The sequence below is a fragment of the Schistocerca americana genome, chromosome 3, assembly GCF_021461395.2.
Source record: "Schistocerca americana isolate TAMUIC-IGC-003095 chromosome 3, iqSchAmer2.1, whole genome shotgun sequence".
NCBI lineage: Eukaryota > Metazoa > Arthropoda > Insecta > Orthoptera > Acrididae > Schistocerca > Schistocerca americana.
Window position 1 is genome coordinate 860,699,866 of NC_060121.1, and position 23,640 is coordinate 860,723,505.

At 39.2% G+C, this 23,640-nt stretch overlaps 1 protein-coding gene across 1 annotated transcript in view; it reads right to left on the reverse strand.

Moving 5' to 3' along the window:
- The window catches only part of LOC124605537 (nucleotide exchange factor SIL1), a 113,456-nt gene extending 110,010 nt beyond the window's left edge, over window positions 1-3,446 (reverse strand). Inside the window, exon 1 of the mRNA XM_047137290.1 lies at window positions 2,533-3,446. Within this exon, the coding sequence (XP_046993246.1) occupies window positions 2,533-2,683 (151 nt within the window). The 5' untranslated portion in view covers window positions 2,684-3,446. The remainder of the gene's footprint in view (window positions 1-2,532) is intronic.
- Window positions 3,447-23,640: the final 20,194 nt, after the last annotated feature.

Below are 23,640 nucleotides of genomic sequence, written 5' to 3' on the forward strand. Positions count from 1 at the left end.
ATCACCTTTTTTTGTAGACTGCTTTAACATTAGCACATTTCAACATCTCTGGAAAAATGCCCTAAGATAATGATGCATTACATATTTTAGAAAAAAACATTGTTTATTATGTGGGGCCAAGTCTTTAGTACTTTGTTGGAAAACCCATCAAATCTAGATGAGCTTTTATTTTTGAGAGAATATATAATTTTCTTACTTTCAGAAGGAGAATTGGGTGAGATGGCCATATGTAAGATATGTTTGTTCAGTATACTCTTTTGATTTTTCTTCTTGAAGTGTCTGTCCCTATATTTCCTACTACATTTAAGAAATGATTATTAAACAAGTCTGCTACCTGGGACTGATCGTTTACAGTCCTCCCATTTACATTACCAGTGGTGTTATCCTGCAGCAGTCCTTGGATCAATGTTGTGTTTAATGTCAATCAGAAATCTTTTGAGTCAAATTTTAAATGGAGAAGTTGTGAGGCTATTTTCTTTTCTGACAACTGCCACAGCAGAGAACTTAATTTATTCCAGTATGCGTAATGCAACAGATACCGAAGAGGCAAAACAAGCCTTGCCAATGTTATTTGCAGATACGATGCAACTATGGCCATGATTAGTCTTATTTCTAATCTCTGAGCTCATCCTCAGATAATTTTGAAAACTTTTATTCCATTTGTCCATATTACACATAAAAATTGCCCCAATGAAGATGATACTCTTGTACACAATCCCATTTTTTTCCAATTGCAGCTAATGAAAAAAATGAAGGAAGATTAAGGTGTTACATACCGTTGACAAAAAGGCCATTCGACACAGAGCACTAGCTCAGATTTAGGAAAGATGGTGAAAGAAATCTACCATGCTCTCACGAAGAAATCATCCTGGCATTCACCTTTGCTCTAGAACACTACAGAGGGGAAAATATTACATTGTTCCAAAATCATCGTCAATTTTACTACTCGATACATTATTCAAATAAAGTCCTAATTTATAGTTCATGTACTAGCTAATTACAATTGTAAGGCCTGTAGTGGTGTTTCACACACAAAATATGTACAAAATGTTCTGTTTTATACTCTATACTGACAATACCAGATTGCTGAGAACTGCGAATTGGTACTAACTGTATTCGTAAATCTTACGTGGGTTTAAATCAAACAATGGAAAGTCCAGGATGGAATGTAACAATAACAGAGAAGAAAAGTTGCTACTCACTATATAGCGGAGATGCTGAGTCGCGATAGGCACAATAAAAAGATTCATACACTCATAGCTTTCGGCCATTAAGGCCTTTGTCAGCAGTAGACACACATACCACTCACACACACACTCACGCAAATGCAACTTGCACACATGTCTGCAGTCTCAGAGAGCTGAAACTATTTGTGCCTACTGCGACTCAGTATCTCCGGTATATGGTGAGTAGCAACTTTCCTTCTCTGGTATTGTTACATGGGTTTAGTAATAGAGGGTTAGTACATTTACAGAAATCACTGAAATCCTTCCACAATGTGCACTCGAGTGTTACAAAGTACCTCACGTTCAATTTAGAGACCCACAGAGTTATAACAGTATGATTTCTGCTAAAGCTTGATTTTAAAACAACCATATTTAAGAATAGCTGATCATTTATATATAAAGATTTTACTGCTTGTTGACAAAATCTATCCAACAGTATAGGACAGTATAGGCCCTGTCATATAAATCTCTTTACAAGGCTTAAAAAACTGTCTGCACAACGCATAGGACATTATTTTGGCATAAAAATAATAGGTTGCAAGTATTTTGCACTGATAACTTCTGCTACAATAGGTTTGACCGTTTAAAATACACCCATAAATAGGATACGATTGTGACCTATTTGTCACCTCATTATGCAAAACTGATCTGTACAGATACGGTATAATGGAATTAAAATTACAAGTGAAACAGGTACTCACAATACAGAGTGAATTCATTTAGCAACTAATATATTTAGAAGAAATCGATACACTGAATTTCATAGCTCCCTCCGTGAATCGGTGGGAGGAAAAATATCTGGCTTCAATATGCTATAGGCCTGAAACTGTAATATTATACAGCTGTGTGTGAAGATATTAAAAATTTTAATATACAAAGGCTACAATGAGGAAGCAAAAAAAATGTCATTTGTTACGCATATCAGACAATCCATCAAAAGTTATTACAAGGAAAATTATTATCAGCATTCATTTTTCATTCACTCACAAACGTGTTTCGTAAATCCCATCATGCAGGACAGCCTTCAGAGACTGGGAAGCTTTATTTGCACATAGTAGTACTCAAATACGAACTTCAGCACTTGTCATGAGAGCAGTAAGCGGTCTAATTGAAATGCATTATCGTGGATCTTTCTGTTTGTATTGCTTATATTGTTTGTTGCCTAGTCGCGTGAATTCTTACAAGACAACATCTTAGCATAACGGTGTGATTCGTATTTTGAACGGAATATTTTCTGCAAGTTGTGGCTGATATCAAATACAGTCACTTTAATAATTCTTACGAGAGAGAAATAAAAGTTTGATACCTTTTTTCACTGTTTGCCATTCTTCAGTAGCTACAAAATCATCGTCTTCTTCGTCATCTTTCACAACAACACTCTTCATTCGCACGGTTGCAAATTGTCCGATGACGGCTTCGACGAAAAACAGCACAGCAAACACGACACATAACCTCATAATGGAATACTGATTACGAACAAGTTACAAACAGAAATTTTCACATTGGTTCAACAGCAAAACCTGAGGCGTGTGTATTCGTCACTCGTGTTGGTTATATTTACTCAGGAAAGACAGCGTAAACATCGAATCAGATTTTTCCACGTGTATCAAGGGGAAAATTATGTACGATTGTGATTACTTACGAAACCATACGCAACCAAAATTTAATTCAAAACTAAAAATTGTTTCTCAGCACGGAATAATCTCTGAACCGAGACAAGATAATTCGCATGCTTATATTCCTTTTAGGGAAAAATGTGATATTATTTCGCACTGTCCTGGCAATTTTATCTATTTCATATATACGATTTCGAATTTGAAAAATCTATGCACTACAAATACTTTATTGGAAACTCTTGCTCTCATTATACCGTAAACGAGTAGAGAAACTGAAAGGTGTGCTCGTCTCAAGTTATCTACATGAACATTTTTGATAATTAAAGTTAAAAGGGGAAATATCATACAAGGGGTATAAAACTCATAACATAAGTACGCAGCAACAAGTTTAACTCGATGTGTTACACCTGCAATAATGTCTTTCGTTCTTATTAGTGAAGCACACAACTGTATATGTACATTGTTTGAGTCTAGAAATAACGTTGTTTGAGCAGAGGTAATAATTAACAGTAATCATATGAGCTCGTTATTGGCAGTTTTATTTTAAGTCTTATTCCAATCTTCGCTCGCCAAAACTTGCATTTATATTTTGTGATGTACAAACATGAACAAGTGTAGCCAACCTGATCCGGGCGATGTGCATCCAAACGATGCCTTTTGAGTCTAATCTTTGTTTCCGATTTTTAGTCAGGTCGACTAATACTTAACGGGAAGGAACGCCGAAACATCCCACAAAATGTTTCAAATGGCGTCATTCGAACAAGCTATCAACGGAGTGAAGGACAGTCAAGGTTTCTCTACATGAAAGTTTTGATGTTGACGGCGGAGACGGTGTCGTCGTCTGTTAACATCGGAAGTCAAATCGATTTTGCAACGCTCACTCAATATATAAAAGTGGAATTTGTGCTTTCTTGTCATCTTAGTCTTTATTTTATTATTTTGCTTCGTTTTTGTGACACATAACGACTTGAATATTTCTTCCATTAAGGATGATTCATACTTGACGCAACAGAATGTCACGTCAAAACATTCCACTTTGTATTTCAAATGGCGGCATTCACACACGCTATCAACGCCACAGAACGCAAAGGAACGTCACTGTCAAGGTTTCTCGGGAAGGAAGTTTTGACCTTGACGTTGATGAGGGAAATGGGTTATCGAAAGTTAACCTATTTTCGCCATTCTCACTCATATTACAGTACTGGATTTTCTGCTGTTGGGCCTTCTTAGCCTTTATTTTATTATTTTGATTTGTTTTCGTAGTGAATTGCAAACGCACCGTGATGACATGAGTATTTTGTTCACTGAGTGTTCCGCCACAACAGAGGTCAGGTATCTAAAAGCGAAAATTTGTTTTACAAACTGTGTTGATGCCAACACTACATGTAAAACTGAGAATATAAATTGTTGAAGCAATTATTAAATAATCTTTTGTTAAGTGTAAAAGTCAGCTGTACTGAAGGAGAAAAATACAGTTGTTTTTATAGCATATGCTACACACGAAAAAAACATAATGGATAAGATAAACATAACTTGTGTATTCCTCTATAGATATTGTTTGACATGTTTGTATGTATTGTGTTATCGCTGGTGAGTAAACTTCGATGCTTTCAAATGTTGTTTCATCACTCACCATTTTATAGTACAAAACAGATGGAGAACATCCATTATGAAGTTTTCTTTGGCCATTAATTAACTTGGCACTTAATTCCAGTACTATGCTTCGACATTTTGTAATACAGACGGTATCTCTTAACTCCACTTTTTCTGTTTGATACTGATCTAAGTGAGCTACAGGATGCGCTGCAGAAATGGTGAGTATCGGAAGGGTGGTGTCAAAATAAAAGAGCCGATTGAAGGAAACTTTGGATATATTCTCAGTGATGGAATATATAGAGAGTTCACCCTGGGTGTGAAGGCAGAGTTCAACTGCCAATCTAGGAAGAAATTTATAAAATAAGACACAGGAGAAGTGCCGGTTCATGTTTGTTGCCTGGCAACAGATCCCAGTGAGCAGGGCCAGGGATGGACAGTGTCTGTCCTGGTTAAAATGTGGGGTACAAGAGAACATCTGCTCTCTCTCAAACATGGAAAGCAAGTCAGAGAAGCAACCGCATCCCATCCTCCAAGACTCTCGAGTGACCACACATGTCACTCACCTCCCAAATTCCCCATTGGTCAACTCGCTGGTGTTGGCATGCCAGTGCTTTCAGCAGAGGCTGAAAGTACACCCTGTCAGTTGCTTTTAACTGCTTCTGTCCTGAAGGACAGTCTTGGATGTCACCTAGGCAGTGCAAAGAATTCATGCTGGTTGCTTCGCTGAAAGGTAAATGAGAAAAGTTTTAGAATGAAATTTTGTTATGAGGTCTAAGATGTTCTTGGTTCAAATGGCTCTGAGCACTATGGGACTTAACATGTATGGTCATCAGTCCCCTAGAACATAGAACTACTTAAACCAAACTAACCTAAGGACATCACACAACACCCAGCCATCACGAGGCAGAGAAAATCCCTGACCCCGCCGGGAATCGAACCCGGGAACCCGGGCGTGGGAAGCGAGAACGCTACCGCACGACCACGAGATGCGGGCTAAGATGTTCTTGAACTGGCCAGCCACCCTATATATCTTTCCTCCTTTCGTAAGAAGTGATGGCATACATTGTTTAGAAATGGCACCAGACGCTCCCTCAGGACATGGGTTACCCAGACAGGAGACCTACAGACTGTGGGAGGTCTTTGTTAAAATTGTTGTGTAGTGTTATCAAGGAGAAAATTTACATGTAGTCATAATATTCCCAAAATTTATCAAAAAATTGTTATAAGAACTTTCCTTTTAAGTGAGGTATTTCAAAAATGGAATAATTTTCACAACTCATATGGACAGTAGCAATGTACGAATTAGATATTAATCTGGTAGGTGCTCACACAGAAAATAAACACAAACTGGAAATAATCTCAGAGCTATTTGTGCAAACAAAGTCTAAATTCAGTGAAACTTCTTTGATCACAAGTAACATTTGTTCTCATTATTATCAATAGTGCTAAAGGTGAACTGCTACAAATTTTCACAGTGACTGTAATTGCATCGATGGAATCCATGGTTTTAGTAATCAATTAATTTCAATTCTTATATGTGCCAACATGAAACAAGGCTTTTTTCTGCTTTTCTTATTTCAGACAGACCATATCAAGACGTACTATCATTGCTTCTTGATGAAATAATGACAAAAGTAGGTAAAACAAAGCCTCATTGTGTATGTGCCTGGCCTTGACAAATGGATGAATCAGTGAAAAGACCGTATTTTTCATGACACAGTGACAAGGTACAGAGAAAAAATAATTGTGTAAGAAAACTAAATCAGAGGAAAATGAAGCTAAAGTGTGTATGATAATGAGAAGTCTCTTGTAAGAGTGAAAAGGTTATTGCTTCAGAAGAACTTGAATTAATGCTTTCCTCCCTGTAGAAAAGTACTGTGTTTCTTTCTCTTTCTTAAAAGTTGTGTTTCTTCTATTCTCATAATTAAAACAGTTGAATGATCTTAAATGACTTGAGTGCCATTGCGTACATAATATTATGCGTGTAATAAAACGCCTTCCTTTTGCAAATATGTTTTACTCCAGTGTCTTTAAATAGTCTTTCAATCATAATACAGTGAAATTAACTAGACTACCATACAAAGATAGGTCGGTTAACGATCTTACCGATGACCTCAAAAAGCTCTTGACCTTAATAAACGTTGGGACAGACGAATGGCTTTTGGCAAAAATCTCTAAAAGTTATTGACTGATTTACTTCAAAGTTTTACACGATACTCTAATAAACATTCAGATAGACAAGGCTACATATAATGTTAATACAGATGGAATATAAAGTTGTATCTAGAATCAGTACTTCTAATGGAAGACAAGACAAAATTTAGTGTTGTTAACAGAAATCTCGAAAAGTTCTTGACCAATTTACTTCAGATTTTTACCTGATACTCTAATAAACGCTCAGACAGGCACTAGCTACACCTTTTTAAACATATATTGTATACAAGTGTACATATATACTGTAAAAGTGGATATGGTTGTTCGTAAAAGTCTCAAAATGTTTTCACAAATGTTCTTCAGATTTTTACACGATGCTGTAGCAAAATTTCAGACCAATATGTGCTAATATTTTTAATGAATATACTATCTACATTTATAAAAACTATATAAAAGAGAAACATTGTTGCAAAAATCTCAGAAATAGTTTGTTACCGACTTTCTTTAATTTTTTAGATATAGTCTAAAAACTTTTGGACACAGACTATATATTTTTAATATAAGTGATGTATAAATATCTATATATTATACAAAGGGGATAAGTTGTTGGCAAAAATCTCCAAAAGTTCCAGACAGAAGCACTTCAAATTTTTACACTATACTAAACATTTGAATATACATATCTCGAAAGTCCTTGACTGATTTAGGCTACTACAGATTTTTGCACAGTACTTTAATAAACATTTGTAGATATATGTAACTACTTTAGCAAGAATAATAGCAGCAAATAAAAGAAACAGATAAGTAGTCTTTTTGTACTTTATTCATGTAACCAACCAACAAACAACAAAGATTAATCAAAGAATAACAAGTTTAAATGTTTTGTCATAGTAATAATAATTCTGTGCTGCAACCAGCGATCATCTTCTACTACTTGCCATTTACACTCCTCTGTTGCTACGCCACCCCCTTCCCTCCTTTTTCTTAAACCTGGTGCCCCAGGTTTGTTGGGGTACTGGTACTTAAAACGACAACCTGTCCTGGTAACGAAAGCCTGCGATCTCTGCGCCAGGATGTCTTCCTGCTCAGAGGTTCTCTACTGAATGTCCCTCTCTCTTCCATTTGACACTGGTGACGAGTCATTGGCGGTAGGTGTGTTTACTTGCTTGTGTCATAGTGTTCCCTCCTTCTACTCGTAATGCTATTTCAACTATTCAGTTGTTACTGTTTTTCTCGATACTTTATATGGACCTACATAACGTGGTTGTAGCAGCAGTTGCATGACGCAGCTATGTAGGTAGACGAAGCGGCATATTTATAAGGCCTTATGTCGGAATGTCCTTCTATCCCCATGCCTGATGGGTGGCACAGTTTGTAACTGTCTCATGTGCTTGCTGACCTACCTAACGAATTCAGTTCTCAGCTCTTGCACACCTGAGGATGTCGTTGGATTTATTAGTTCTCCTGGAACTCTCAACCCTTCTCCATACATCAACTGTGCCAGTGAACTTAGTATATTTTCCTTCACAATTGTGTGCAAGACTAATAACACAAGAGGAAACGTCTCAGTTCACACTGTCTTGTGGCACATTAGTGCTGCCTTTAATGTCTGTTGAAACTTTTCCACCATACCTTTACTTGCTGGATGGTAACTGGTTGTACGTAGATAGTTTCAGCTGCAGGTACACTGATGAACCAAAGCAATGTGACCACCTGCTTAATAGACTGTTTGTGCATCTTTGTAACGAAATACATCACTGATTCTATGTATCAGGGATCTGACAGTTCGTTAGTAGCTTTGTGGAGGTATGTGGCATTGGACGTCTTCCCACAGGGTAAATAACAGACTGCTGATTTGAGTCCGTGGTGATGGCACCCGATAGCGACCCAGATGGATTGCAGAGAATTTACATCAGGAGAATTTGGTCGCCGAGATGTCACAATGAGTTCACTATAATGCTCCTCAGATCACCATAGCATGGTTCTGGCTCTGAGAGATGGACAATTTCACTGCTGAAAGATGACATTGCCATCAAGCAGAAAGGGATGCATGTGGTTTGCAGCTATGAGCGTGTCTTTGAGTACTACCATAGGTCCCATGCAAGCGCAGCAGAATGGCTTTCACAGCATAATACTGCTCCCAGCAGCCTACATTCGTGGCATGCTGCACATTTCGAGCCGCTGTTCATCTCGATGATGCCATTTGTGGAGACGACTGTCGACCTAGTGTAGCGAAAGTGTGATTCACCCAATGGCCCCATGCCCACGACAGTCGTATTTGACGATGCTATTGGGTCAACATGTGAACACGTAAGAGTGGTCTGCTGTGGAGCTCCATGTTTAACAATGTACGATGAACGGTGTGCTCCAAAACACTCGTGCATGCACCAGCATTGTGCTCTTTCAGCAGGCGCCACAGATCACCATCTATCCAACTTTACAGACCAGACAAGCCTCCGAATCCAAAGTTCCGTGAAAAGTCATGAATGTCCAACCATTTAGGGCCTAGTGGTGGTTTCTGATAGTAGCACATGAACATTCGACCACCTTCGCCATTTGCGGAATACTCGTTCACAGGCTCTGCATAATAGTAATCTCCCCTTGTAAAAGTCACTTATCTCAATGGATTTCCCCATTTACAGCTCATATTTTCGCTACTGTGATTCCCCGTCCGTGTCTGCTTACATAGTTTTGGTACTGTGTCATGTGCCCATAACGACACCAAGCGGCAACCAACGTCGCGGTGGGCGGTGATCTTAACACCTCGGCTGATCAGTGTATTCGTTACTTTCATGAACAGTTGTGATTCTAATCGATGATCTCTGTCTGTCGTGGTCATGTGTGGAATTTCGATACGTGCCAACCACTCACCCACTAAAACTTTCGCCAGTTTCGACCAAGATATTTGCTACCAGTGTTGCTTCCGGCCATTTTGTGAAACGATCCACGATTGTCACCACGTACCATTGCCCACTAGATGAAGGGAACAGCCCTACTAAATCCACATGAATGACTGCGAGTCTCCTAGAAGGTGTTGGAAACTGTAAAATTGGTGGAAGAGCATGTCAGCTGATTTCGTTACACTGACATTCTAAGCATGCTCGTGACAAGTACATCTTTTTGTGTGCCTGGCCATATGACATCGTTTGCGATTACTGCATGGTTCGAACTATGCAAGTTATGAAAAATACTTGGTCTAAATTCCTTTGGAATAAATGGTCAGTATGATCTCTTGACATATCACACCTGATTCTGATACCACTGTAAGCCTCCAGTATGCATTGTGACCACAATGCCATGTGTTTACTTTTTCTCAGATCTTGCACCTTCCTATCATCCTTCTGTTCATCAGCTATTTCTTCCCACGAAATTGTACTTAAGGTAGCACAGTTTCATGGTAGAGGATATGGCGCTATGTTCTGTGCCCCAGAAATGTGACATGCTTTGATTATAAATTGAGCAATGAATTCCGCTTGTCTACATTGTCTCTGAGACCTGTGCTTCATTATGAGTTGAAAAAACATCTGTGGCTTATGATCGGAGGAAACTATAAAGTGCCTGTCTTTCACTGTCAAATGGGAATGTTTGATCGCACCAAAAATTGTCCATAGTTTGCGATCGACTGCACTCTATTTTGTCTGATGACATGAGAGGTTTCGAAAAAAAATTCCGACAGCTTACCATGTCCGTTTATCTTTTGTTACAGCGCCACGCCAATTGATGTGTTGCTCATGTATATCACGAGAGCCATTTGAGCATCGCTACGAGGGTGTGCTAGGTCTAGTGATGACCTCACCCCATAGGAAAAATAATTATCAAAATCTGAACTGTGAAGTCACACAAAATTCTAACTGGAAAACCAAACTATTTGTTAGACTTCTCAATTGGTCACAATCCCACTTTATTTATGAACTTAAAAGCTGAATGTTTACGAGAAACTGCTTTGAAAATAACCTGAGTCAATAAAATTGTGTATATACTCTCGGAAACTTCAAAAATGTCAAAGACAACATTTGACAGAATTTATAAAAGTTGACAAAATTACGCGAATCTCATACAACACTGTTAATAATTACACGAACACTGGGTGTATTCACCATACTTCTACCCACTTCTGAGTATTTCCAGCATATCTCAATAGTTCGACTAGTAGCAATATAATATCAAAGCTTTTAATACTGTGTAAACGTTCCCCCGTGTCTTTGCAACTGACATATATGATTCGCATGCACGGCAGGAAATGCACCAATAGTGAAATAGTAGCTTTTATGTCATTGGTCGGATCTCAGGCAATTATGATGGTCGTCGTAATTTACTAGTGTAGCCGTTTTTCGCGACAATATACTCTTATTAATCACTATCACATTTCTGTATCCATGACAATACATAAAATCACCTAAAATAATACGGCTGCAATAATTTTGGCATGCAAGGAGAAAGAGTACTAATGAAAGGATGAAGTTTATATTTACCAGTGTTTCAACAGTGACTATTGTTCACTAATTGTACTATTATTTTCGATGGCAGAAAGCAAACATAAACAAGCAAAGAATTGATTTGAATAGAGTCCATAATTCTGCTACTTTTAATAGAGAAAGAAAGTTTTTAGACCAGGGGATAGCGTTTGGCGAAATACCTTAACTCTTCGTTGCAAGTGTTGCGCTGCACGATGTTGGCGGGTTTACGATGTTGTGAGCAGGATACAGGCAGTTTCGCTTGTTAATCTTCTCCGCCGAAAGGCGAGCAAAGACTATGTGCAGCTGTATCAGTAACCCAGTGGCGATTAACAAACCACAAGACGCTGGTATGCGACCACTGTTGACACGTCCTTCTTCCAAAGCACATTACGCAGACAGCGTTCGTTTATACACTTTGTGCACTGTCCGTGAGGCTTTCGTCCACAGCGACACAGTTCGTCACATTCATATAGCCGTACCTGTAGCCACAGTTCATAGAATCGTTCTTTTACGTGATGCACATCGTAAACAATGTCCACTCTGTTCTCGCAATTCAAACTTCTGTAACGCCATTGAAAGCCAAATCTACTTCACAGTTCATTAGTCTCCACTTTCACGGCTTGACAGAATGCGAAAGACAGTAGATAAACCACCCGAATATCAATGCCAGGAAAGTTCATTCGCATAAAGGCATTGTTTGTGTCGGTCACAAGAAAGTCTTGTTAGCAGCACTTCCACAGTTCGATTTATTTGGTCCTAAAGTTCGCTGGCGATGGCATTACGGACCGCAGTAGTAAAGCGAACTCACATTCTCATAGTTCGTTAGCACTGTCCATACAATTCCGGGTGCTTATCATAAAAACATACTATCATTTTCCCGCGCACACTTCACAGATGCATCGTCCACCATATCTTCTCCTACACATCCTCTGTCCGACTATCGCTGTCTCTTGTCTACAGATGCTACATCATTAAGGTAAATTCCACAAATCTTTATAAATGCTCTTGACTACATTTATCGTAATTAATAATACAGCAAAAAATAAATTTACAAACTTTTTCACAGTTACAAAGCAAGAAACAAATTTATTCATTGGCAAACGAAATAATCACAATTACATCTTTACATTTAAAAGCAACAGTAGAACGTTACATCCTCATAATTTTATATGCTGGTATGAACAAAAGAAAAAAGTAGAAAATGAAAGAAAATCATAGCAAAAAATAATATATGTAATTATCAGTGCCTTCACAAACTGCACCCTGCGGTAAACGCGATTTGATCATGTTAAAAGCCTCTTCGCCTGCTGGCTTCCACATAATTTTACGGTTTTCTGAAGACTGCTTGCCAGTGAGTGGTGCATTAAGCTGTTCTTGTTGTTATGCTAGATGTGGAAGATATCGTCGATGATAATTGACCATCGAAGAAATCTACGTAATTCTTTGAAAGGGCTTTGCCAGTAGCCACATGCTTGGTATTACTTCTACTCGGCTTGGAAGTGGCAAAAATCCTTCCCTAGATACTGTGTATCCGAGAAATTGCACTTTGGTTGATTGGTTGATTTGGGAGCAAGGGACCAAACAGCGAGGTCATCGGTTAGGGGAGAATGGGGAAAGAAGTCGGCTGTGACATTTCAAAGGAATCATCCCGAAATTTGCCCGAAGCGATTTAGGGAAATCACGGAAAATCTAAATCAGGATAGCCGGATGCGGGTTTGAACCGTCATCTGCACGAGTGCGAGTCCAGTGTGCTAACCACTGCGCCACCTCACTCACTTTACTCCTGCCTAGTATACATTTGGTGACATTGGCCACTGTTCTGTACTGCGACCATTGAAACAGTAGGTTCAAATGACCTGTATTCTTCTCTGAAGCCGGGATAGTGAGTATGTCATCCATGTAGCTGAAGAGAAACGAAAATTCGCGCAATACCTCGTGCATGAATCTTTGCCGTATTTGTGCTGCATTTCTTAACATAAACGGCATGAAACTACACTGGGACAGCTGAAGGGTGTAATTACTGCAGTTTTGTGTGCACCCTCTTTGGCTTCCAGTATCTGTAAATATGATTTCGCACAGTCTACTGCGCTGAATACTTTTGTCTGTGCAATAGAACAATTAAAATATGTGCCATTAAGTACCGGGTATCTGTCGGGAATCGGAAGTGCCCTGTAATCACCACATAAACGCCATGTCTTGTCCTTTTTACATACCGTATTGAATGATGAAGCCCAAGTGGTGTTAGAACGGGTTGTATTGTCTTGTATTGTATTGTATAGAACTGGGGACCTAGAAACGACAGAGAAGCTTCGTCCCTGCCATAGTCCTCAGTGGTCCACAACCCACAACAGGCTACAGCGGTCCACTCACCCCACTTTGTGCGGCAGTCGCCGACATACTGTAACTGAGGTGGAATAAGGGGAACCAGCCCGCATACGCCGAAGCAGATGGAAAGCCGCCTTAAAAGCCATCCACAGACTTGCGGCACACCGGGCCTCGACACTAATCCGGCAGGCGGATTTGTGCTGGGGACCGGTATGCCTTCCCACCTGGAAAGCAGTGCGTTAGACGGCATGGCTAACCGGGCAGGCAAGAACGGGTTAGGATACTTGTTGTGATTAGTTCTTCAAAACACGCTTGTGCTACTCGTAGGATGTCCAGTGGCAGTCTTCTCGATCTGGCTGCTATTGGCTGCCCAGGGGTCATGTTGATGTGATGCACCATCACGTGTCTGAATCTTCTTTTGGCACTACATGGCTGCGTGATCTCCCATTGTTTGTGCTAGAGATTGTTGAATGCGTTGTCGTTTTGATCTGTATATCCGTTTGTTGAACATTTCGCACTGACAGGCCCACCACTGTGTTACTTTGCTGGAATGTTGTAACAATTGCGAGCAGTCTTCTATCGATGTGACACAAAATCAGCCCTGATTACTGGAGCTGACACAGATCTCTGATTTCAGCATGGAATTATTGTAATGGCAGAACTTTTGTCCTTGTAGTTCTTTGATTTATCTTTGTAATTTGTTGGTTTTCTATGCGAATTAAGGAGTAAATGATTACTTACTTGTTTCTTTTTTTCGCTGTTATTATTCTCGCTAAGGCGTGGCAAGTTGTTACAGCCCATATTATTTATAGGATGTCTTTCTGCTTGAATCATCTCAATAGTGGTTTGATGCAGTGATGTTCAAGGCATGGGTAGCCTTTACATTGGCTTCTGCCTCTGGCAAGTCTCATTTTGCCGTCGCCTCAGAGGCAAAAGGTATGTTATCTTATAAATTTGCTTGCTTCATTGGGGACACAACTTTAGCAGCATAATAGTAACGAATTAAAGAAACATGCAAGTAACATTTTCGTATTTTATTCATGTAACTAGCCAACAAACAACAAAGATAAACCAAAGAATAAAAAGGACAAAACTTACATAACAATAATAATAATAATAATAATAATAATAATAATTCCATGCTGCAACCAGTGAATATCTTCTGATGCATCATTTACATGGAGGTAAAAAAAAACATGGAGATAAAAAAAAAGAAGGGAGATGTCACTACGTCATGGACTTGAAGCCGACGTCCACCATCTTAAGTAGCTTAAAACATTAGCTTCACCACTGTGATACTTTCCTGTGGCGTCACTCTGACGTGACTGTACTCATTTCCGACCGTGTTGGATGCTTTGAATATGTGGAGACGTAGTTGTTTCATCAAAAATGCCAACTTGCGTTGTTTTTGGGTGCACTAATTGATGCGATCGCAGTCTTAAGTTTAAAGAAATTACATTTCATTTGTAAGTAAAGCTGCTCAAGCAATATTTTCATTTGTATACGCGAATTACGGTTGCACTGTTTACTTTTATTGTAGTGGTTTTATTTCTGTCATTTGACTTTAGATTTGCCTTACTTTAGGCCGGTATTACACTATCAAATTTCTTTGTCAAATATCTTTGTCCAATATCTTTGTCAAAGATATTTGATGGTGTAATAGGGAACTTTGATAAATGTCGTCCAATATTTTATCAAATCTAGGGCCTCGCTGTAGATTTGATCAAAGAAGTCGCTTGTCTTCTGTTCAGTGCAATGTGATATGTTACCACATGGAGCGCTAGCATCACTGCATTCTGTCATCTGTAGTGTTTTTATAAACATTGCGGGTAAATATAATTGGTGTGTGCCGACAACTACAAAATTAATAGAGATGTATGAAGCTGATGAGGCACTTTACAACGTGAGGCACGCTGAATACAAAAATAGATTACGAAGATTGGGGACCTGACCTAGCCTAATCTAACCCTCTCCTGTAGCAAAGAATCGGAGTGTTACAGTGAGCCTGTCTTCTGCAGATGTAGCAGTTCTTAAGTGAATATTGTGCTTTGTGATATGAGGATACACTTCATTGAGCACATACAGAAATGTGTGCTCATCCATTCTTAAGTAATTGATGTACGACTTGACGTCCTCCACTATAAGCTTACATAACAAGTTTTGTTCAATGCTTTTATCGTGTCGTCGTAAAACCCATGGCTTCACCCAGGTATGTTTCCTTTTTTTCCCCCACTTCCTTTTCGCATATGCACACAGTGCAATTGTGGTACATACAACTGCTGCGGTTAATAACAAGTTGTTGTCAGCCATCTTGAACTTTGGCGAAAAATATGATGACAGTGTAATACCCCTTCTAGTGCTACGTCAAAGATCTTTGTCAAATAATATTTGATGGAATATTTGACCACATCTCTGATCAAATCTTTGACAAAGAAATTTGATAGTGTAATACCGACCTTACTCAGTGTCTGTTTTCTTTTCTTCCCCGTGTTTTTCATTGCCTTCTAAGTCCCAATGCTCCCACTTACTAGCCACAATGTATCAATGGTCTCGTCCTCGTACAACACACGGCCACGTAACAGCGCTGATCGTTGGGGCAGCATCTCATGCCCTAAATCCCTCCTGCTGATAATCATTTGTTGTTCTCATTTCCTCATACTTTAAAAATGATTCTGGCTAGAACAGCGGGAGACAGCGGTCATGTGTGTGTGAGTTTTTTGTTTATGACTGTGTGAATGTGTGTGCGTGCTTTGCTTCCTTTCTGAAGAAAGCTTTTGCTGAAAACTTATGTGAACACTCCTTTCATTGTGGGTGCCTGCTGCTCGCCATGTGAGTAACAGTCCATGCATTTCGCAGCATAGTTATTCTCTCATAAAGTTTGTTGCAAATGATCCACTATATATCACCATGAACAGTGATGAACATAATTATGGTACCAAAAGAAAAAAATCACATTCATTACGCCACATTAAGATTGTTTCTAACACAAACAGGTGTTCACAATGCTGCAAAGAAAAGCTTTGGTCATTTATAAAACGCATGACAGACAGAAAAGTAAAATTTAGAACTAAACTGAAAAAAATCTTTGAAAACTCCTCCTGTTCCGCAGATGGTTATGTATTACTGTGATGTGTAAATGGCGATGGGTAGGAATTACTGACTACCACCTGTCTGTCTTTAATTAGAAACGAAAAAACTAATAAATGATCAGCAAGAAGGCATGTTTGAAAAAAATTGATGTCAGTATATAATGAGTTGTTCTATTTTATTAAATTTATCGTGTAATTGACACATGGAACACGAAACTAACGAACTAACTAAGTAATCAACTAACTATTTGTATACCAAAATCATGGTATAGGAGTATGTACTTTGAAAACCTCAAAATGAAATTCAAAAGTAAAATCAATCATATGATCAAACTAGACATACATCCCAATTGTGCTATGTCTGGTTATTCCTGAAAAAATGTTACTAGCGAGAAATATTCCAAGAAAATAGGCAAATAGGGCACTGTTGGAAAGGTAGACCTACATCTTCCACAGATTAGGCTATCATTACTAAAATGAAATACTTGCATACATGTTGAAGCAAAATATCCATTTTACAGTGTCTTGAACGTTTAAATCCATTCCCTTAATGATATTTATAGCATTCCAGAATGCTGGAAGATGTTTAAAAAATTACATCTTTTTTTACCTTGTAAATTGCTATTATAGGTCACATATTGAATGATGCATCATAGGTAGATTTCAGAGCGAGAAGATGTGTAAACTGCAGTGAGACTAAAGAACTGACAATCTAATAAAATAAAAACTCTATTCTGCATGGAGGTATATCTCTATATTACGTGTGTGTCCTACAAAAGGACATGTAGATAAATTTTTTTGCACTCGTGAATTATTACAAATGTTGTGCTTACGAGCTGCAAGCTGAAAATGTGACGAATAAGAAGCAGTACCAGTAAGCAAACAACCATTGGTTTCAGGATTACAGCTTTATTTGCTGTCGACATTAGAAACCATCCTTTTCACATCACATCCTTCTCTTCTTGGTTATTTGAAACATATGAAGAGAAATATAGTACATTAACAAGCCAAATGTGTCACATTACTAGAGCAAATGAGCACTCAAGAACAAAAGAAGCTTTCGAAACTGCCTTCCTTACTCTAAGTTATTTATATAAGCACTGTAATTTTTAGTATTTAAAACAGCTTTTGCTTGCACACTACAGAAATAATGAACAGGAAGCAATCGTAAACAATAGTCTGCTAATGTTTTGGGCTATTTACAATGGCGATAGGCCCTGCCTGCTCTGGTTTCAAAACAATGTACAGTGTAAGTATCCAGTGCAACCTCCATTCTTTTTTTTTTTTGCCTTCATAATTTACACCTGCAATTTACACTCATCCACTGCTACGCTATTATATAAAGACAAAGCGTTGTTTAACGTTGTGGAAGGTTATCCTCATCTGTGGCATCTAGTAGTCAGGCCTACTAGATGAGTGGCCTGCCAGGCAAGTGCTTTTATTATTTGTACATCAGAAATATATTCATAATTTCTCATACCAACTGCAATGCTTGAAATTAGAGTCCTAGTACCTAACAGTTAAACTATAATTCATTTTCGTCTTTACTTCTTAACGCAGCACAATGGATAACCCATCTGTCCAATAGCTTGTGCACATTTCTGATTGACTCACTCCACCCTGGCAAGACCATATTTCCTTTCTGTGGCATATATTTCAATCAAAGCTTGGGCATACTAGCAAAAACTGGGGCTTATGTTATAGTGCCTCAACAAAAATGGCTACCCACAACTCAATAATCAAGACCACCATTTGTTTCATATATCTCCTCTTTTTTTATAACAAATTCTTTCACACTAATGTTGCATAATTTCTTGCATTGCACTTAAACACAATAGTTAAACAAGGGATTCTCCACCCAATGGGCATGACATTACATAAGCATTTTATTATTCTATGGTCTCGTAATGTTTCTGTATATTGCTACTGCGCACTTTCTGGATTGGTAAGGAATCTTTCACTACTTCATCCTCTCCCATTATCTCATAATATCATTCATTGGCTACATAACGAATTTACTGACTATCGGGCTGGACTAAGGAAAATCATGGTTGACCCACCGTATTTGAAATTAATTTGCCACTGTCTCATGCAAATCACACTGATTAAATATACAAAACAAATCGCATTGGCAGTATAAAACACATTTTAAAAAATGTTTGGTTATCTACTTGTTCTGGTTTCCCACATCAATCAATAGTCATCCCACATTCACATGTCACTGACCCACGTAATAAATTTCCCTACCACAAACTCTGGTGGATTTCTGCACATCTGCCTGTGCAATGCAACCCACATGGCATTGCAAGGTAGATGGCTGTCTCACCTTAATTCTCTCCCAGAGTATCAGAATATCAAGCTAGTGTCACACAAATGTATCTCATAATGGAAATTTTTGGTATCTTAATTATCTCATACATGGATCCTCAACTGAATGCTTGGACAAGCACTTCTATTTTTTTATTGTCTCATAGTCACGTTGAGACGCACACTGTAGTTACCACATGGAAGTGTTTGTCTCTCATTCAAGTTCTGCACACACAGTTCTGAAATATTTCCAGCTTTGATTTACACACGCAAGTATTTCATCTTAATATTACCACATGTAAGTATATCATCTTATAATTACAACAAGCACTTTCATTGTGATTGTTGGTCACTTCCAAAGAATCCTATGTTCCCCATGAATTTTATCTGGGTATCTTTTTGCGAATAATTCACATGAGCCTCCCACCAAAAGTTTCTAAAAAAGGAAATCATTATTTTTATCTACTCTTAAATATTCCACATTCATACCATTTTCATTTAAATTTGTTTTTATGGAGCACACATAAAACACATCTTCACACCTCAGGAACCAGCGACAGAGTGCTGAAACATGGCCGTTCATCAGGTCATCCCGCACTTCCACTGGCTTCGGTGTATTAAATAAAATGGTGTTATTATACAAAAATTGCGGTTCTGACATGAACAACGAAGTATGGTTCAAATGGCTCTGAGCACTATGGGACTTAACTGCTGTGGTCATCAGTCCCCTAGAACTTAGAACCACTTAAACCTAACTAACCTAAGGACATCACACACATCCATGTCCGAGGCAGGATTCGAACCTGCGACCGTAGCGGTCACGCGGTTCCAGACTGTAGCACCTAGAACTGCATGGCCACTCCAGCCGACCTACAAAAACGAAGTATGTTGTTGTATATATTTTCTATGCCGGACAGTACTGTACTCTTTAAGTTGTTACCAATAAAATCTCGAAAAGTTTCTGGGCGAATTACTTTAAAACTTTAGACCATACTGTACTAAAGTTTGGACAGACAGAGGCTACATATCTTTAAATATGTATTGCATATAAATATATATTGTATATAAATATGCATGTAATATACAACAAAAATCTCGAAAAGTTCTTGGTCGATTTATTTCAGACTTTTTTTGCACAGTACTCTAATAAACATTCAGATGGACACAACCTATAGTTTTTGAACAACAATGTACAGGTTTTCTGTTAGGAAAAAATGTTGTACAGTGAAAATGTGTGGTTTATTTGTTTTTCTCACAATATATTTTAACTACAGTATCAGAGCACTTAAACCATTAGACAAACCATTAGTTAAAGTAACTACCCCAGAATCTGAATAGTACCAAACTTCGTAACCATACCCATTTGCAGAATATTCAGAGTACTGTCACTGAAACTACTATCCTCACAGATTCTGCAGTTGGAGAGATCTCTCTCATACCCTATGTACCAATTATCCCAACCAATTTACTCATTCATTTCAAGTGACTTCAGTTTTCTATCGAGGTTTTCTTTCGAACACGAATAAACAAGACTCAGACCCAGGGAGAGGGGAAGATAAGGTGAACAAAGGGGGTGGGGGTGGGGAATGAACGGAGAGAAAGGAAGTAGGAGATGGCCAGAGGGAGGGAGGAGAGGTGAATGACAGAGAGAGGGAGGAGGAGGTGATGGACAGAGAAATGGGAAGCAGGAGAAGATGGACAAAGAGAGGGCAGATGAGGAGACGACCAGAGAGAGGGGGAGAGTAAACTGAGATTAGGACTATGTTCAATTCCATTACATGTTGGAGTTGGTGACACTTTGCTCTCGGCTTCAGGCTGTGATGGCTTCAGTTACATAGCTTGAGGCTACAGTGGATGGACACCACTATTGATGGCTGGCCGTGCGGATCCAATGGACATCCAGCACGTCTGAGTCCTTTTATCAGTCCTCACTGGTGGCCAGCCCAGTTACTGCTCGCACTGAGGTTGACCCCTCACCTGTGATCGAGTGGGAGGTTTCCCTGGGGCGTAGCAGGCGGCGAAAAACTTCCCAGGTGGCCACACGTAAGCCACCCCCCCCCCCCCCCAAGTTTGTCTGACAAACAGGTTCCAGGTGCTGTCTGTGGCTGACACTGTCACTGAGCCAGATGCTGTCACCTGTCCTGTTTCAGAGAAAACCTCTCAACCTGCAAGATCCGGACAATCACAGAGGGAGGGATTATTGATAGTTCTGAGCTCCAACATTAGAAGCGTTATGGGGCCACTTAGGGACATAGCTGCCACGAAGGGAAAGAAAAACAGTGTGCATTCTGTGTGCATACTGGGTGGAGCCTTTCCAAATGTGGAACGGGTCTTCCTGGATGCCATGAAGAGCACAGGGTGCAGCTAACTACAGGTGGTTGCTTACGTCAGTACCAGTGATGTGTGTCACTTTGGATCAGAAGAGATTTTCTCTGGTTTCGAGCAGCTAACAGAAGTGGTAAAGGCTGGAAGTCTTGCTTGCAAGATGAAAGCAGAGCTGACCATTTGCAGCATAGTCGGCAGGACCAATTGCGGACCTCTGGTACAGAGCTGAGTGGAGGGTCTGAATCAGAGGCTCAGACGGTTCTGCGACCATGTAGACTGCACATTCCTCGACTTGCGCCAAAGGGGGGTTGAGTTTCGGGTTCCGCTGAATAGATGAGGTGTCCACTACACTCAGAAGGCGACGACACGGGTAGCAGGGGCTGTGTTGTGTGGACTGGGCGGTTTTTTAGATTAGAGGGTTTCGGGAAAACACAAGAAGTGCTTCAGTCACAAAAGAAGCAGGTTGAACACAGGAAGAACTTAGATACAGGAACCATCGGTATAACAGTTGTAAATTGTCGTAGCTGTGTTGGGAAAGTACAAGAGCTCCAAGCGCTAATAGAAAGCACTGATGCTCAAATCGTTATAGGCACTGAAAGGTGATTGAAGCCGAATATAAGCTCAGCCGTAATTTTTGCGAAGAACCGATGTTGCGAAAGGATAGGCTAAGCACGTTTGACGGTGGCGTGTTAGTTGCTGATAGCAGTAGTTTATCTCGTTGCGAAATTGAAGTAGATACTTCCTGTGACTTAGTATGGGCAGCGGTCATTGTTGGCAACCGGCAGAAAATATTTATTGGATCCTTTTACCGAAATCCTAATTCAGATGATACAGTTTCTGAAAGTTTCAAAGAAAACTTGAGTTTGATTTCAGACATGTACCCGCTCATACAATTATAGTTGGTGGTGCCTTCAATGTATCCTCGATATGTTGGCGAAAATACATCTTTAATTCCTGAGGTACGCACAAAAACATCATCCGAAATTGTGCTAAACGCATTCTCCGAAAATTATTTCGAGCAGTCAGTTCATGAGCACAGGCGAATAGTAAACGGTTGTGAAAACACACTTGACCTCTTAGCAACAAATAATCCTGAGTTAATAACAAGCATCAAAACGGATACAGGTATTAATGAACACAGGGTTGTCGTGGCGAGATTGTTTATTGTAACCCCTAAATTCTCCAAAAATAAACCAAAAATATACCTATTCGAAAAAGCAGATAAAAATTCACTTGACGCCTTCCTGAGAGACAATCTCCACTCCTTCCAAATTAATAGTATATGTGTAGACCAGATGTGGCTTGAATTCAGAGAAATAGTATTGGCAGCAATTGAAGGATTTTTATACAAAATAAATTAACAAACGACGGAGCTGATCCTACTTGGTACACAAAACAGGTCAGAACACTGATGCAGAAACAACGAAACAAACATGCCAAATTTAAAAAGACGCAAAATCCCCAAGATTGGCGATCTTTTACAGAAGCTCGAAATATAATGCGGGCTTAAATGCGAGATGCTTATAACAGTTTCCACAACGAAACTTTGTCTCCAAACCTGGCAGAAAATCCAAAGAGACTCTGGTCATGCAAGGTTACTAATGGTCATATGTGAAGTATGTTAGTGGCAAGAAACAATCTATGCCTTCTCTGCGCGATAGCAATGGAGATATTATCGAAGACAGTGCTGCCAAAACAGAGTTACTAAACACAGTCTTCCGAAATACCTTCACAAAAGAAGACAAAGTAAATATTCCACAATTTGAATCAAGAACAGCTACCAACATGAGTGACGTAGAAGTAAATATCGGAGTAGTGAAGCAACTTAAAGCACTTAATAAAAGCAAATCTTCTGGTCCTGACGTAGAAGTAAATATAGAAGTAGTGAAGCAACTTAAAGCACTTGATAAAAGCAAATCTTCTGGTCCAGACTGTATACCAATTAGGTTCCTTTCAGAGTATGCTGATGCGTTAGCTCCATACTTAACAATCATATACAACCGTTTGCTCAACGAAAGATCCGTACCCAAAGACTGGAAAATTGCACAGGTCACATCAATATTCAAGAAAGGTACTAGTAGGAGTAATTCACTTAATTATAGGCCCATATCGTTAAAGTCCATATGCAGCAGGATTTTGGAACATATGTTGTGTTCTAAAATTATGAATTACCTCTAAGAAAACGGTCTATCGACACACAGTCACATGTGCTTAGAAAACATCGGTCTTGTGAAACACAACTAGCTCTTCATTCGCATGAAATGTTGAGTGCTATTGACTAGAGATTTCAGATCGATTCCGTATTTCTGGATTTCTGGAAGGCTATTGACACTGTACCACGCAAGCGGCTTGTATTTAAATTGCGTGCTTATGGAATATCGTCTTAGTTATTTGACTGGATTTGTGATTTCCTGTCAGAGATATTACAGTTCGTAGTAACTGATGGAAAGTTATCGACTGGAACAGAAGTGGTTTGTGGCGTTCCCCAGGTAGTGTTACAGGCCTTTTGCTGTGCCTTATCTATATAAAGGATTTGGGAGACAAT